General features: G+C 48.0%; 1 protein-coding gene across 2 annotated transcripts in view; it reads right to left on the reverse strand.

Moving 5' to 3' along the window:
* ccdc88c (coiled-coil domain containing 88C) overlaps window positions 1-15,269 on the reverse strand; it is a 40,298-nt gene that overhangs the window by 19,826 nt on the left and 5,203 nt on the right. For both annotated transcript variants that reach the window (XM_035532955.1, XM_035532956.1), the window contains exons 4-11: window positions 4,256-4,325; window positions 2,612-2,670; window positions 1,871-1,954; window positions 1,598-1,738; window positions 1,111-1,283; window positions 776-857; window positions 343-501; window positions 20-166 (exon numbers count right to left, since the gene is read on the reverse strand). In XM_035532955.1, coding sequence (XP_035388848.1) covers window positions 20-166; window positions 343-501; window positions 776-857; window positions 1,111-1,283; window positions 1,598-1,738; window positions 1,871-1,954; window positions 2,612-2,670; window positions 4,256-4,325 — 915 coding nt within the window. The remainder of the gene's footprint in view (window positions 1-19; window positions 167-342; window positions 502-775; window positions 858-1,110; window positions 1,284-1,597; window positions 1,739-1,870; window positions 1,955-2,611; window positions 2,671-4,255; window positions 4,326-15,269) is intronic.

Consider the following 15,269-nt stretch of genomic DNA (forward strand, 5'->3'; position numbering starts at 1 on the left):
CACGTACCATCCTACTCACAATTTCCATGTCGTGCAGTTTGGAACGTAAGTGCAAGTTCTCCTTCTCTAGCTCATGCAGTTTGTCACAGCGCCCCCTAGCTGTGCTCAGCTGCTCCTCCAGCAAGGTTTTAGTCTCCAGCAGGGTCACATTGTCCTCTCTCAGCTCCTGCAGATGGGAAAGATCGCAGCATTTGGCGGAGAAGCAAATATACAAGCGATCAGACAGCCGAGTGAAAATGCCCATGCTGTGCACGCTCAAGGAGTAACGTCCGAGGCCGTCCCCGCACAGACGGCAGGGGCTCTCCAGGGCTTGGGGGGGGGGGGGGGTTTCCAGGCTGTTACCTCCACGCGAGCCTTGTAGAAGTGGACGTCGTGCAGCCTCTCTTTGAAGCGGGCGAGCTCCGTTTCCAGCCTGTCCACTCTCCCCGCACGCTCCCTCAGGGCATCCACCTCGTCGCGGTACGCTCGCACCGACCGCGCCTCCGACAGCAGCTGCAGGTTCTGCACAGCAACGGATACTCGTCTCAGGCGAGCGGCATCGTGCAGCTATGCTCAACCGCTGAGCCACACGCAACAGAACAGGCAATTCTCGAAATTTGCCAAGCTCGAACGGCAAACAAAAAGACTAACAGTGAAATATTCTGAATGATCAGTGGAAATTGAACATTTGATGTTCTGTGAACATCTTTAGTGAATCTATAGGAGTGATGCACATTAATATTTAATCTGCAGTCGCGCCGAGGTACGCGGCGGGAGACATGACAGGGACCAGCACCTCCTGCTTCTGCTTCTGCATCTCCGCGTCCAGCCGGTCCAACTCGTTCTTGGTGTCCATCAGCTGCTCCGTCTTCTCCTCTCTGTGTGCGAGAGACGATGTGCATCTGGTACACTTAAAACACATCAGCCAGCGCCTAGCGCGGTCACGGGGACGTCTACGACTTCTTCGCCGCTAGCTACTCGAAGACGCGATGCCAGGTTTGTCTTGTAAACTGTTTGCACGGATTCTTGTACTCCTACTGCTTAAGATGCACATAAGGACAAAATTAACTGGAACAAAGCGACTCAGCCTTTTACGTTGCTAGGGCGACGTACAGCAGGCTTGCTACTCACAGCTCTTGCCGGGAGCGCCGCAGCTTGCCCTTGGTGTCAGCCAGCTCCACGGCCAGGTGCTGGCGGTCATCTTTAGAGAGCTGCAAGGGTCTCTCGGGGCTAGAAAAGCCCACTGGGGCGAGGGACTGCTGGGACTGCAGGTAGTCTTTTTCCTGTGTCAGCTCCAAGACCAGCTAGCAAGGCAGAGTGTAGAACAGATCACATTCAGTCAGATGGCAGAGTTTAACAACCACTACTGCCTTCAGGGCGTCGGGCCCCCGATCCAGTCCGTGAGTACCCGAGAACGCTCCATGGCTTTGCGGCCTCCCAGCACCGTTGTACCAGCTACGCAGCATTCCATTTAGCTGGGTGCGGATGTACCGAGACCCGGCATAGAGCAAAGATGTGGAGCGTCTTAGGCACCTGAGGACTGGATTCAAAAACACTGCTCTAGGCAAAGGAGTGCAGCGTCCTGGAAGGAAGGAAGGAAGGAAGTGTAGTCTCTTGCCTCCGAACATTCGTCCCGCTCATCGATGAGCTTGCGGAGATGAAAGGCCATGGTGCGGGAGAGAGAGTCGAGCTCCTCGACACACATCTTCCCCTCCTCCAGCCACTGGAGGTCCAGAACATTCTCTTGGCTGTCAGTTACCTGTGAGGAGAGAGAGCGAGAGCGAGAGAGAGGGAGGGATACACTCACGGTCTCTGACAGTGATACCCAACACTCGTGCCTCTGATATTTCCTTTTAAGGAACATTGGAGTGGATCCAGTGACTACACTCACCTCCTGGATATGGGAGACTATGGCTGCCTGTGTTTCAATGTCTAGTAGCTTAATCTTCTCAATGATCTCCTCTTTGCGGTCACACTAGAGAGAGAGTGACAGAGAGAGAGAGAGAAAGAGAAAAAGAGAGAAAGGGAGGGAGAGGGAGGGAGAAAGAGGGAGAGAGAGAGAGATAAAGAAATCAGGGTGAGTAGGCAGCAGGCATGCTTGCCTTCATACGTTGCTAAGGCTCAGACAGGCCTCCATATTTCAGACAGGAATTAGCCAGACGTTTCAAATCGAGATTTGGTGATTATGATCTTTACGGGAAATGAAAGACAAAGGCAGACACTTTGGTCTTCGTAACACAAAGACACAGCAAATTCCCTCAGTAGGCTGCAGGTGGAGATTAATGGCAGCACAGACCACGTAGAGAAGGCAGAGCGGCAGGAGCATGCGCCGCGGCCTCCACCTGGGCATGCTGCTTACGCTCAGTCTGCAGAACAGGAAAAACCTGCACCGCCAGAGCAGGCGCACAAAAGGAGAAACGAGAAACGGAGCTTCCAACGAGACATGAGGCCATAGCTCCCCGGCAAGCAGGTGGCCTCTGAAGTTATTTAGGCTAATAGGGGTGGGTGTGGGGGTGTGTGTGTGAGAGCTCGCGCACATGTGTTAGTGTGGGAAGGGGAAAGAACAGGCATGTTCCGACAGGCGAGCCGATGGCCGCCTCCTGGTATGGGCGTGGCCATGGGCGTGGCTTACCTGGACAGCACAGCCCAGTAGCAGCAGCAGCAGCTTCTTCATCTCCTCCATGCTCTTCCCTGCAGGTCAAAGGTCAGCAACTCATGACAATACACAGCACAAGCCATAACACCACAACATCTTTTGTGACGTTAACACAAAAGATGTCTAATGTCTCAAATAGAATAAATCATCTTAATAAAAATAATAATTTAATGACAATCCCAAAATGACAAATATTACACTTATTGTCTACATTTAATAGGTTTTCATTTGCTGCGAAAAGTAGACCAATAACATCCCCGCAGGCCCCGACTCTGAGCCAGGCCTGCTGGTGTGTCCTGACCCGTTATTAGCAGGTCAGAGCGTGCGGGTCCAAACATCCCTGTGAACCACAAACGACGGTTGCCAGTTTGCCATGAGCCGCTCCTCCTCCCACCTGAGTCAATATTCTAACCCACAGGAGTCCCACAGGAGTGCACACTGAATAAGTATTAGAAACCTGTTCTACAAAAAGAAGAGATGATACCCAAGCTTCACAACAAAGCCCTTTAGTGTAATTTAGTCCATATAAGAACAAACTATCCAAAAAAAAAAAGGTGTGCGTGTGTGTTTTTCTGCCCAGGAGTCTGGGACCAACACTCTTGGGAGAGCTGTCAGGAGCGCAGTGAGGTGTTGTCATGGAGGCTCCGTGCCCTGCCCTGCCGAGCAGTGTACCCCATTCACGGCAAGGGAAGCAGCAGCTCTCTGCAACTAAGGCGAAGTGTTCTCGCCATTCTCGCCCACTGGAACTGCCTGCGACCATCAGGAACACGTGAACGGGACTCCGGGTTCATTTGAACACGCAAGCATGTGCAACCCCTCTGCGTACACAAAGCCAGCGCACATTTCCTTATTGACGTAAACACACTTCCACCGTAGGAAATGAATTACACTACGCTGCGCAAAACAAATTCGCCACAGTCAGACCTCAGGTCTTGCTGATAACAAATTTCAGGAAACGACCTGAAGTGCAGCGGCGCGTGCGATGACAGTTTATTTTGATCCCCTGCAGAAAGCTACATGCAAATCTGGCCTGTGCCAGACAGCCAGCGCATGAGCACGACCTGGCTAGGATGGCAGGCTATTTGTCTAATTAATTAAAAAAAAGATTAAGGAAAGGTGATCAGGCAAACATTTTGCCAGCGATAATGACCAATATTGAGTCCCCATTTGCAGAACAAGCTATAAGGCAAGAAATGACTGTTATGAAATACTGGAATCCAAGCTTGCTCTCTTGTGGCTGTCAACAGCTGGTGATAAACTCAGCAGACCCTCCCTGTCGCTGTCTGGGCTGTGTCCTGTTGGACCCGCAGCCTGTTAGCGGCAGGATGCCCAGTCAGCACTCGTGCTGGGCCGGGCCTCAGCTGGCTTTCCTGCTTCCTCCAGCAATTACAGGCCTGAACCACGTGGTCCCGTTCCCAGAGAGGTGGCAAAGGTCCACCCACCCAAAGCCCAGCCTGCAGAGTGAGAACTTATTCACCAGGGAGGAAGGAGGCATGTGACCTTGGAACAGGGATCTCAACACACTTTTGGGATCTTGCAGGAAAGATTCACAGACAAGAACCAGATTGTTTTAAACAGGAGCAGAGACCTGAAAGGGATGGAGAGATAGGAGTTCACTACCTGACAACGGATCCTTGGCGATGGCCAGCACATTAGGTAAATTCATCAGAATGAGATGCTGGAGATTTTCCTGTGTGGAGAGAGAAAGGGTCATTCTTCGACAACATACTACTCAGAGAAGATATAGAGCTTCGAGCAAGGAATAAGGGTGCCGTTTGAGCCGGTAGACAGCATCATAATCATCATCATCGCCCTGCACAGGTAGAGGCAGCGAGTACAAGCAGAGGGCTTTTGGGATGAACAGTGAGCGCATCAGGGTTGGGCTGGGTTGGTCTGTGCTGCCCACAGGAGAGGCGGCAGCTAACCGGGGCTCACAAACATGGGCTGAGGTCTCGGAGCAGAGTCCGCACAACGGCTTGAAGGGAAAAAAAATCCGGAAATACAGAGAGACGGGAAACCCTGCTGGAAACGGCCTGGGGTGGAGCGCTCTTCACGAGGGCCCCCCTGAGAAGCCCAGCTCCGGCCTGAGGTGGTGGAAAACAGGATGGGCTAGGCTGTGGTCGTAGCACACCCGAGCCTGCAATAATAAGTGCCTAGAATATGCACGTATACACGTACAACTTGTGCCCGGTGTTGTAAAATACCAGCACTGTGCTCCAGAGAGAAGAATGCGGTAGCTCTTTGTCTGCGTTTGCGCGCGCGCGTGTGTGTACCAGCGAACCTGACCTCAGGGACAATGGCCTCCGTGGCAACCAAGCTGAGCCCGTATTGTACACAATAGTCAAGACCCAACAGGCTCATATCACCTAACCCCCCATTCCAATGTACACAGAGAGATTGGGGCAGGTATAGTAGCCCCTATCTTGAACAAAATCACAATATCATATACAGCATGAGGGTCCGGGACCATGCAGGACATAGTGCCAGGAGGTGTTGACTAAGTGGTGTTTTCCAAACCACAAAAAGTCGCTTAGAAATCAGCGCTCATTGTAACCTAAAAATAAATGATTGTCAGATTACACATAATTCATGCACAACACTGAAACACTGCAGTTTGCAAACTGAGGATAATGGATTCTGGACACCAAGTAAACAACACCAGCAGCTGTGCTACCTGAGCCCACTCGGGCACAGGTGACCTGGATCAAGGTGCTGAAAAGAGTGAGCTAAATACTCTTCCTAAATACTCTTCCTAAATACTCTTCCTAAATACTCTTCCTAAATACTCTTCCTGAAGTAGCTTGACAGCTTCACCCAATATCAGGACCGTCTCACAACCACTGCAACTCAACAACAAACATAGCTTATGAGAATCTTCCTCTTCTTCCAAGGGGGAGGAAGATGCAACACACCTCTACACACAGGTGAGGAGGAGAGGGTGACCACCTTTAAATTGTTTAGCATTCACATCAGCGAGGGTCTCACCCGCTCACACAACACTTATCACCTGGTAAAGAAGTCACGGCAACGCTTGTACTTCCTGAGAAGAGCGAAGGCGTTTGGCATGCCAGCTAAAATCCTCAGCAACTTGTACAGGGGGCAGTGGTAGCTCAGTGGTTAAAGTACTCAACTAGTAATCAGAGGTTTGGCAGTTTAAGACCCACTGTTGGGCCCCTTAACCCTCAATTGCTCAGACTGTACTCAGTCATGATTGTAAGTCGCTTTGGATAAAAGCGTCAGCTAAATGTCATAAAAGTGCATGGGCACAATGGAGAGCAGAGTCACCAGTGGCATCACAGCCTGGTTTGGAAACTACCGTGCACAAGACGGCAAGGCTCTCCAGAGGGTGGAGAAGACTGTCAGAACCATCACGAGCGCTGCACCACTTACCACACCAGGGTCTTCAGAAAAGCACACATCATCAAGAACACAGATTTTGCACAGTACATCCTACCTTGCATGCATATAATACTAATCTTCTCATATGTATGTTATATATTCTATTTTTCTATTTATTTATTCTTCTATTTTCTTAAAGACGCTTAATTTCCTGCTCCTTTTTCTCATGTTTACATATTTTACATTATTCTGTTCTTAGCTGGAACGGAAGGGAACGCACAATCAGATTTTCACTGGTCAGTGTAACTGACTGATTGCCGGACATCTGCATCTTTAAGTCTAGGAAGTTATGCTTCAGAACTAACTGGCCTGCGGGACTACTTTCAAGCAGACAAAAAAAGAGAGATCCGTTAACGTAACGAAGCCAAAATAAACATCATCAATGCGAGTACTCAACAGCAAGTTTACAGACCACTCTTATAAACAGGAAAATGTTGGTGAAGGCCCAGTCACGGGAGCATCCATGTCCGCTGGGCTGCTGGGCCAGACCGTAGCCATCCTCTAGCATGCCCTCAACTCCCTGAAGACCCCAGCTGACAGCTCGCTCTGCCCACCAGAGGAACGAGTCCCACTCGAGAGCTTTGTGCAGCTGGGACATCCACTCTCTCTGATTACAACAGGGGCTATGCGACTGAGGCCCAGGCCACGGTGCCTTATTTTCTCTCCCCTCCCCCTCCGGCTCTCCACTGCAGAGGTGCAGGGTGCTCAGGTTCACGTTGCAGCTGTGCAGTGTGCCGTTGGCAGCTGCAGGCACATCTAAATACAGCTGACTACAGTTCCCTCGTCGTCACAAAAGGACTTCTGCACCTCCTTTCAAAAACACACTGTTGTGGGGCAGATATTAGTGTTTAGTGCAGAGATACTCAGTGCTGTGTCAGTTTGTAAAGTAGAATGCTTCATATTTCCAGCAGGGTGTGCGCGTTGGTCTACGTTACGCTAACGGTACCTGGAGCAGGAGCCAGAAAACAAACAAACAAACAAAAACAACAAAAAAAACAAAACACCATTGTCTTATGTGCCTTCTTAGTCATGTTCATAGAAATAATTACATTCACTGCTTTTAAACCAGGTGTAATCCTGTCAGTCTCAGGCTCGGGGCCACTGGTCTGAGACGGTTTCTTAGGTGACCACACACTCTCTGAGACAGCACACGAGCCAGTGGCATCGCCTGGAGTCTGAGGGCACACAGTTGGGTTCCCACATATGCCAGTCCAGAGAGAAAGGACAGTAGCACACGTGTCGACAGCCATAGCGCTGGCTAATATCACCAATATTATACTAATATCACTGCTCTCAGCACTTTCCTGCTACCTGAGACTTTTAAGTGCTACCAATAGCAGGCAGGCTCATTTTTGGCCCTGAACCAGAGTGGGAGGCTTTTGTGTTACCTGGCATCAAGTTATCTGGTCAGATGTCACCTCCGTGGCTTCCATGGCCAGTGCGATAGCCATAGCGACACCAGAAGCAGAACAACCTGCATGTATCAAGACCACCCCCCCCCCCCCACCCCCCATCTATCCCAACAGAACAAAGAGCTTCTGTAAATTAAATATTAGCGCACAGCCAGATGGCACGCCTTATCTCAGCATACACTGACCGTGAGAATGCAACCTTAAACTGCAAATCTAGAAGTTGGCCAGCACAACATGCATACCTGTAGGCATGCACGCACGCATTAATGAGCAAAAGGTCCATTTCCCAATGCAAGTGAGGTATAAGTGGAGCCTAAGAAGCACTCCCACTATCTCTCTATGAAAACACATTAAAAGTGCCACTGACATTATCTGCCAAGCAGGGAAACACCTCAACACGGGACACAATAGCATGACAGATGAGATTAATGAGATAGCGGCTGGAACGCTGTGCTTGGCTGCCTTCCTTTACCTGTCCAGCAAGGGGCCATGACACTCCCAACAGCAATTCCCACATTTTTCACTTCTTTTTTGCCTCTCTTTCAGGAAAATGGAATAGAGGGAGTCAGGATCCATGCCATATCTCCTCAGAGCTATAAACGCATGGCGGTTGGGCCAGAGGAACAGGGCTAACCCATGCGATTTGCTATTGTACGATTTTCATGAGGTTGTCGGAAAAGTAATAGTAACACCGATGAAGCAATTTCCTGTGACTCCACAAAGACCAGCCGCGATCCGAGCAGGGCCATCTGTCTATCTGCGAAACCTCTCGGATATTTTGAAGTGGGAGTTCAACCCTTCTGTCCATCCACTCTCCCGCTAGCTTTAGGGTAGCGGGGTCAAACAGGAACGCTGGCCTTATGAGGGTCTGACCATCACCACATACCACATTTCAGCGGCAAGAGACAAACTGAGACGTCCGACTTGAAATGTACAAGTTTTTGCGTGAGAGTCATTTGCCATTTTTCAGTGCTGGCACAGTTCTTCGATGTAATCAGGCCAAGGTACACAATGCCAACAGCAGACGAAGACGGGCTTTTCCCCCTTCCTGTGGGGACAAAGGAGAGTGCACCTCCTCAGACCTGAAAGGAGCGCGAGAGAGGGGGAATCCCAGAGGAGGACCGGACAGGACTGCTCCTCCAGGGGGCCGCTGCCCTCCTCCATGGCTCAGCGAGACAGCAGCTACGTCAGCAGCAGCAGCACACAATATCCTCTGGCCAGCAGCAGAGCACGCACGCTTTGGGCAGCCATCTCGTAGGCTGCTTTCTGGGATCAGCTCCGTCTGGGGCTTCCGAACTCCACACAAGACTCAGAGGGCCTAAGAAAGAGAGGCCAAACCTCCTTACCTCCTCCTTCCACAAAACTCCGGCAATAAGAAGTTTCTGAGCCGCTCAGAGTGCACTTGGTCATCTTCAATGGCTTCCTTTGGAATTTGAAGTTATTATTATAGAACAACAGGTAAGGAACGTCAAAACAGGGTGAGTGGCAAAGAGGGTGGACCCGGAGACAGCCAGGCCAGAGTTAAAGCCTGATACGTATATGTCGCGTTGTGTTCCGATCGGAGACTGCGCCACTTCAGACAGCATGGAGTGGGGCCAAGGGTTACTACTGACAGTGTTGACACTAGTCTACACAGTACTTTATATACAAACACACCTTCCAGTGTGGTGCTTGAGCCGTATTTGTTTGTTTAGTGTAGTTAAAACATTTGTTTTTTAAAAAGTAACTGCAGGTACTGCAAGTGATGTGTGTCACAAAAAGGGCCGGTTGTAACAAAATAAAAGTAACGAACATGTGTGCTCAGGATACAAAATTAAGCATCAATACCTCAGTCTGTGAAATATTATTTCACACATTTTAATGTTTGTCCTTTCAGTAAAGCTCACAAAAATAAATAAAATCAATCAATCAATCAAATCATTGCTTGTTGCACTTTAGTAAAAGAAGGTGTATGTGCCTGTTTAAAGAAATATCAGGACTTTTTGAGGCATGTTACTCCACTAGGTCTGCGCCTAAACAAGCTAGCTTACTGCTTCTAATGCAGTAGAAGTTTCTAGCTTTATTCTCTTAGCTAGTAGGCTAGTAGCTTAAGTTAAAAGTGGCAGAGCACTTTCAAACAAAAAATAGTTAGTTATTCAGCACTACTAAATGGCTATTTATTTTTGCCAGCTTGATTATTTGGTTAACAGCTTGATTGCCTTGAATATTTCGGTGAAAAGAGAAGATGAATTAAATGCTGTGTTTCCAGGGCCCTCTTACACTCAATTGGCTGCCACTTTATTTAAAGATACCTTTGATGAATCAGATAACTCTTGTCCAATCAATACGATCCGTTCAAAATATCCAGAAAAGAGAAAATGTTAACAGCGCTACCACCCAGAATAATTACATATAAACATCTGTAACCGATGAACTGAGTGACTTTAGAAATATTAACTAATTATGAAACTGCACAGAAGTTTTACACTTTTCAAAAGTATTCCAAATGTACTCAATACAAAACTTGTTTTATGCAATTACTTACTGAATACATTTAGGACAGAGTATTCTGTATTTATTCAATAGCTTTTCAAAGTATTTCACCCAACTATGATTCTAAACACCTGTACTGACTTAGTTACTGGGGTCTATTGTAAAAAGTGGGTTGAGACTAGCATGGTAAAGTCTGGAGGCTTAGGCATCCATCCTCCCCTGTAATGACCAGGATAGCTAGACTGGCCGGGAGTACATCACGTGCTGCACAGAACCCCAGAAGGTGGTATGGTCTTATTGGTATAGTGTTGGCAGGCTCAGGTGCTTGGTCATGCAGTGGTCATTTGCATGCTTTCCTCAGCCCGTGTCTGAGCACCACTGCTTTGAAGACTGTTGTAGTGCGCTTCCCTTTTGGCAGCTACAGCCAACCAAAGCTTACTAAACATCTGTTGCCAGTGGTCTCCCACGGATTCTACGATTTCCTCACGGAAGCCGGAGCCGTTTATCCCCTTCGGGGTCGTGTACGTGATGGAAGTGTGAGCAGAATCGAAGTCTTCTCCTAGTTACATGGTTAACTAAGCAAGCAAAAGATGAAGTCCGCTATAGGCAGGAGTAACGTGGTCACTGGAGCAAACACTCGGATGCGCAAAGAAATCCGTCAGGAGCGACTACAGCCACGTGACACTGCCACATCCAGACAGGAACGGCAGTAAATCTTTTTAAAAGCTAAAGCTGGCTAGGGTTTTGAGAGTTGTGAAAAAATGCGGTTTTAAAACAGCATAAAACTTAGCATGGGCCTTCTTATCAGACAAATGGACAGGTCTGGGAGTGCTGGAGACATGGAGGAGGTGTTCTAGAGGAAAAAGCACGTACGCTCGCTCGCACGCACGTAGAAGCAAAGAAATCTCAACACCACAAACCTCCTGAAAGTGAGTGCTCATTTTCAGTGGGTGGAAAGATTCAACATTCACTGTCCATTGATGCAGTGAACAATCGAAGAAAAAGGAGACAGAAAGAGAGCGCGTGAGAGAGCGAGAGAGATTCCAGAATGTTCAGCAACCCCCTCTGCCGCCCTCTGTTGACTCAGAGAGCTGACACCTCTTCTCTACCCCTCTGACCCACGAAGCAACGCAGTGGAACGGAAGCCACCCCCCAGAATGAGGCTATGAGACGAGTCTGAGTGAGCAATGGACGGTGCCTGCTCCCAACTGTGCTCATGCTGACGTAAATACCATTACCACAGTGTGTGTGGGGCTTCTCCAAACAGGCAGAAACAGAGGCTACTTGCCTAGAGCCTCTCTAGACATGGGGGGGGGGGGGGTGTTAACCCATTATTTCTAACACATTACTTCAATCATTTACTTTTCAAAGTGTGGTCGATCTTTGGCCAGGAGTCTGCACAAGCTCTCTTCAGAAGAAACAGATGCCCATTAAAAGATGGAATGAAACCACACTAAACTGTTCCTCATTGCAGTTAAGGTGCAGGAACCTTTGGCTTCAGTAATCTGACAGACACAGTTACTGGCATCGGCGTTACAATTCAGGCCATAGAAATGCCACTCTCCCTCTAAAACAATACACGCTCAGCGCTGACCCAGTTCTGCCTCCAAGAAATGTAGTAGCAAACTGTCAACATACATAAATTAGTCCGTTCTGCACTTTCTACGATGACTTTCGTTGTGCGCTGTTTTATTAGGCACATCAATAAGAATTCTGATCTAAAATCTCTCTGATCTAAAAGCTCCATCCTGTTATATTAAGATATGAAAGGACTCCAAGTCTGACATAAAGCCTGAGTATATTTTAACTTCAGAGGACATTGGTAACACTGAGTGATGGATGATGCTCATATGAGTTAACAACTGCAGTCACCATTCATCTATGCTCATCTATCATCACCGCACATAATCTATCCAACAAACACGCCACGCTTGGGTCCGCAGGTTAAAAAGACGGCCTAGCCAGAATGTATTAGGTTACATAAAGAGAGAGGAGGTCTTGTGTCATGCTGGTGGAATGGTTGCAGGTTACAGGATGCGTGTGCATAAAGCCTGACGAGAACCACCCTACACTCGCTTCGTTCCCCTTTGTGTTCAAGCGCATGCACGTTCACCAAACAGCTCCATCGGCGCCGAGCTGACATTTGAGGCTGGGCCAGCAGTCGTGTCAGCGCAGGTAAAGCAGTTCCATGCTCGTGCATGCTCTGCAAGCCGCGAGCCTCCGCGCCTGGTTCTGGGAGCTACGGGAAAGGGAGGACTCGGGACTCATGAGGCGTGCTAGGGGCGATAAAGAAACGTGACGCTTTAACAGGCTGGGGGGGGAGCACGTCAGGCTCTCCAGCGACCTGCACCAAAAGGTGAACACCCTCCCGTGCCTTCCCGAAATAACGAAAGCGGGAGACAAAGGCGAGCGACCGCGCGAACCTTTGAGACGGAGCTGAGACATCCGGAGCGAGAAGGATTAAACGGGTTGAGACAGCAGGGAGAAGAGGAGAGAAAAGAAATGAGGAAACGTAGCAGAGAGGAAGAAAGCAGCAGGACACGCGCCAGGCCTCCCGCCTTACTGGTCCACCAGTGGTTCCCAACCTCATCTCCATCTACCACACCTGCATTATGAGCAAGAATGAGATTAATGTCCAGATCATAAATCGCCGGCAGGTTTCAGTTCGATGCGTGTTTTGATTGTGTTTTTGAGTGAGTGTTCATGGTAATTGCTCAGTCGCCGTATATGCGGAATAAAGCGCCAAAGCGAGAGAAAACGCTAGAGTAGTCCTTTAAGGTTTGCAACAGGCAACTCAGAACTCAGCAAAATGTTCTTTTTTCAGCCAATAGAAGGCAATTGCTGCTTATGCTAAAAATGCTGTAATAAATTTCACAGTTCTCACTAACCTCCGCCAGATTTAGTCAGTCACTCTCCAGTCCCATAACCCCTCCCTCACCTTACCCTTCTATGTGCTACACGCACGTACCAACTTTTTAGTTAAAAGTCCAGCAGTTTCCCCAAGAAATATCCCCCCTTCCCGGCGACTATTAGGATGTCAAAGCAGTTTAGCCAAATTTTTCTTGAAATAAATAGCTCAAGTAACATGATATACCAAACATACACTTCAACCCCACTGGTCACTTTCAGTCAAAACATAACCGAGTGCTGGTTAAACAGGCCACTGCTGGGTGCTTGAACGTGTTGCCGTTCATACTGTGGTCACATCTGCTTTATTACACCCTGACCTATAGGAAAGTCCCCAGTAAAGCCCTGCAAAGTCTGGAGAGTAAGTACGTACGCACACACACACACACACACACACACACACACACACACACACACACACACACACACACACACACACACACACACACACACACACACACACACACACACACACACACACACACACACTCCCAACAATAGGCAGGGAGGATCCAACATGGCACCCCTCCCCCACCCAAGGTCCATTGTCCCTGCTGATTGCACCTCTCCTCTCTCTCAGGGGAGGTTTTCTGGTGGTTGAGCAAGGAGTCATTTGGGAGCTAATCTAATGTTTGTGGGGGGAGGTGTTGGGATTAAGGGGGAGAAATCAGACAGGCAGATGATGCGCTCTCTACGAGTAGGATTGAGGCGAACCGGCCTCCAACCTTCAGCACAGCAGAACGGTGTATGGGCCATGCATATTTGGGGTGCTGCATACCCACAAATCCTCAATAAATCTGGGCCAGAGCTATGTGGTATGGATTAAACCCTCAATTGTACTAAATCCAGGCCAAAATGGATCATTTCTGCTTTAGGTTCGAAAGTTGGTGTTAATTCTGGATGGCATCACACCCATAACCAAATACAGTACACATTCAACCAAAGACATTAACCTTTCTCCTTCAACAATACTCAGACATCTGCTATAGACAAAGGTTGTGTTAAGAAGACTGAAATGTTTCATTCAGATTTAACTAGAGCTTTAAGACATACGAGTGTAAGCATGAAATAGTTATAGAGTAATATTAATTTTTTTTTTTTTTTTTTTAATGATTGGTGAAGACTACTGTTTACTTTATCAGATACATTTCCGGTGTGAATCACTCTCTCACTTACTCAGACACCCCCCCCCCACACACACACGCCTTCTGATTTATTGAAATCTGAACTAAATGTATAAATATCTGAATCAGTATTGTGCAAGTTAGCTCTCTGATCAGTAACTAACTGCCTTCCTGTTTATGCTCCAAATTAGGATCCTCTAGTGCCATTATGCCTGCTCACATTTGTCTGACTGGCTACAAACACATCGAGAGCAGCCTTCATGCAGCCCTTATCTCCCAGGCCTCCTGGGCCTAGTGCAGTAATTAACGGCCATGTGTGATGGGTGTGCATGGGCCAAAGGTAAGCCCCGGTAGCACGTCAGTGTCTGGCTGGGAAGACAGACTGCATAGGCTATACACGCGTCAGAGCCATGTCACTGCCATGATAAAAAAAATTTAAAAAAGGTAGCCAGGGTGCAGTTAAGCGCCAAAATTAAAGTCATCAGCAGTAGAGCCAAAAAAAGTGCACCACATAATTGCTTAAACATTAAAGAGCGCAGGTGCTTACATCTCACACTGTATGCATCCAAATGGCTTCATTCTTAAAAGTATTACAAATGAAAAATAAAGAAGAAAAGCAGTGAGAAATAGTATTTAATAGTCATCATGACTTGCTAAACACAGTAATGTGTTAGTGATCTGAGCCTCTGTCACAGGAATGTGGCACAGATCCAGATCAACCTGGTACCCTTTCAAGGTTGATCTAGCGACACAGAAGAAGTAGAATGCAAACTAATTGTTTTTTTTCAGATGATTTGATAAAAATAAATAAATAAATAAGCAAATGGTACTAACACAGATTACTCCATCTGATGCACTTTTGTTATACAATACAGACATTCAGTAGTGTGGCAATTGTTGGTAGGAGCTTCGGTCCAATAGTGCATTGATGAGAAAGGTTTGGTTTAGAAATTATTAGATAGCTACAGCCTTTCTGTACAGGGTCAGTGAAAGAGAGAACGCGTCAGGTCTGAATGACAGGAGAAATAAAAGCAGACGACCCTAATCTAAAGCGAGGGCGCTAATGTGCTACAAGAGGCAAAGGTTTCCGGCGAACAATGTCTGGGATATCCTCAAGACATCACTTAATGAGACCTTATTCATTAAATTACACCTATCCCCCCACTCCGAAAGTGCATGCATGGAGTGTGATTAACATCAGCTGAGACATCACATCTGTTTGAGATCAGGAGGGCGCTGACCCCGCGCAACACCCCCAGCTGCTGTTTTTCCGAGACTCCTGCTCACCCGTCTCTCAAGGGTCGCAGTGGACACGTCACA

The sequence above is a fragment of the Electrophorus electricus genome, chromosome 13 (assembly GCF_013358815.1).
Source record: "Electrophorus electricus isolate fEleEle1 chromosome 13, fEleEle1.pri, whole genome shotgun sequence".
In the NCBI taxonomy this organism is placed as follows: Eukaryota; Metazoa; Chordata; class Actinopteri; order Gymnotiformes; family Gymnotidae; genus Electrophorus; species Electrophorus electricus.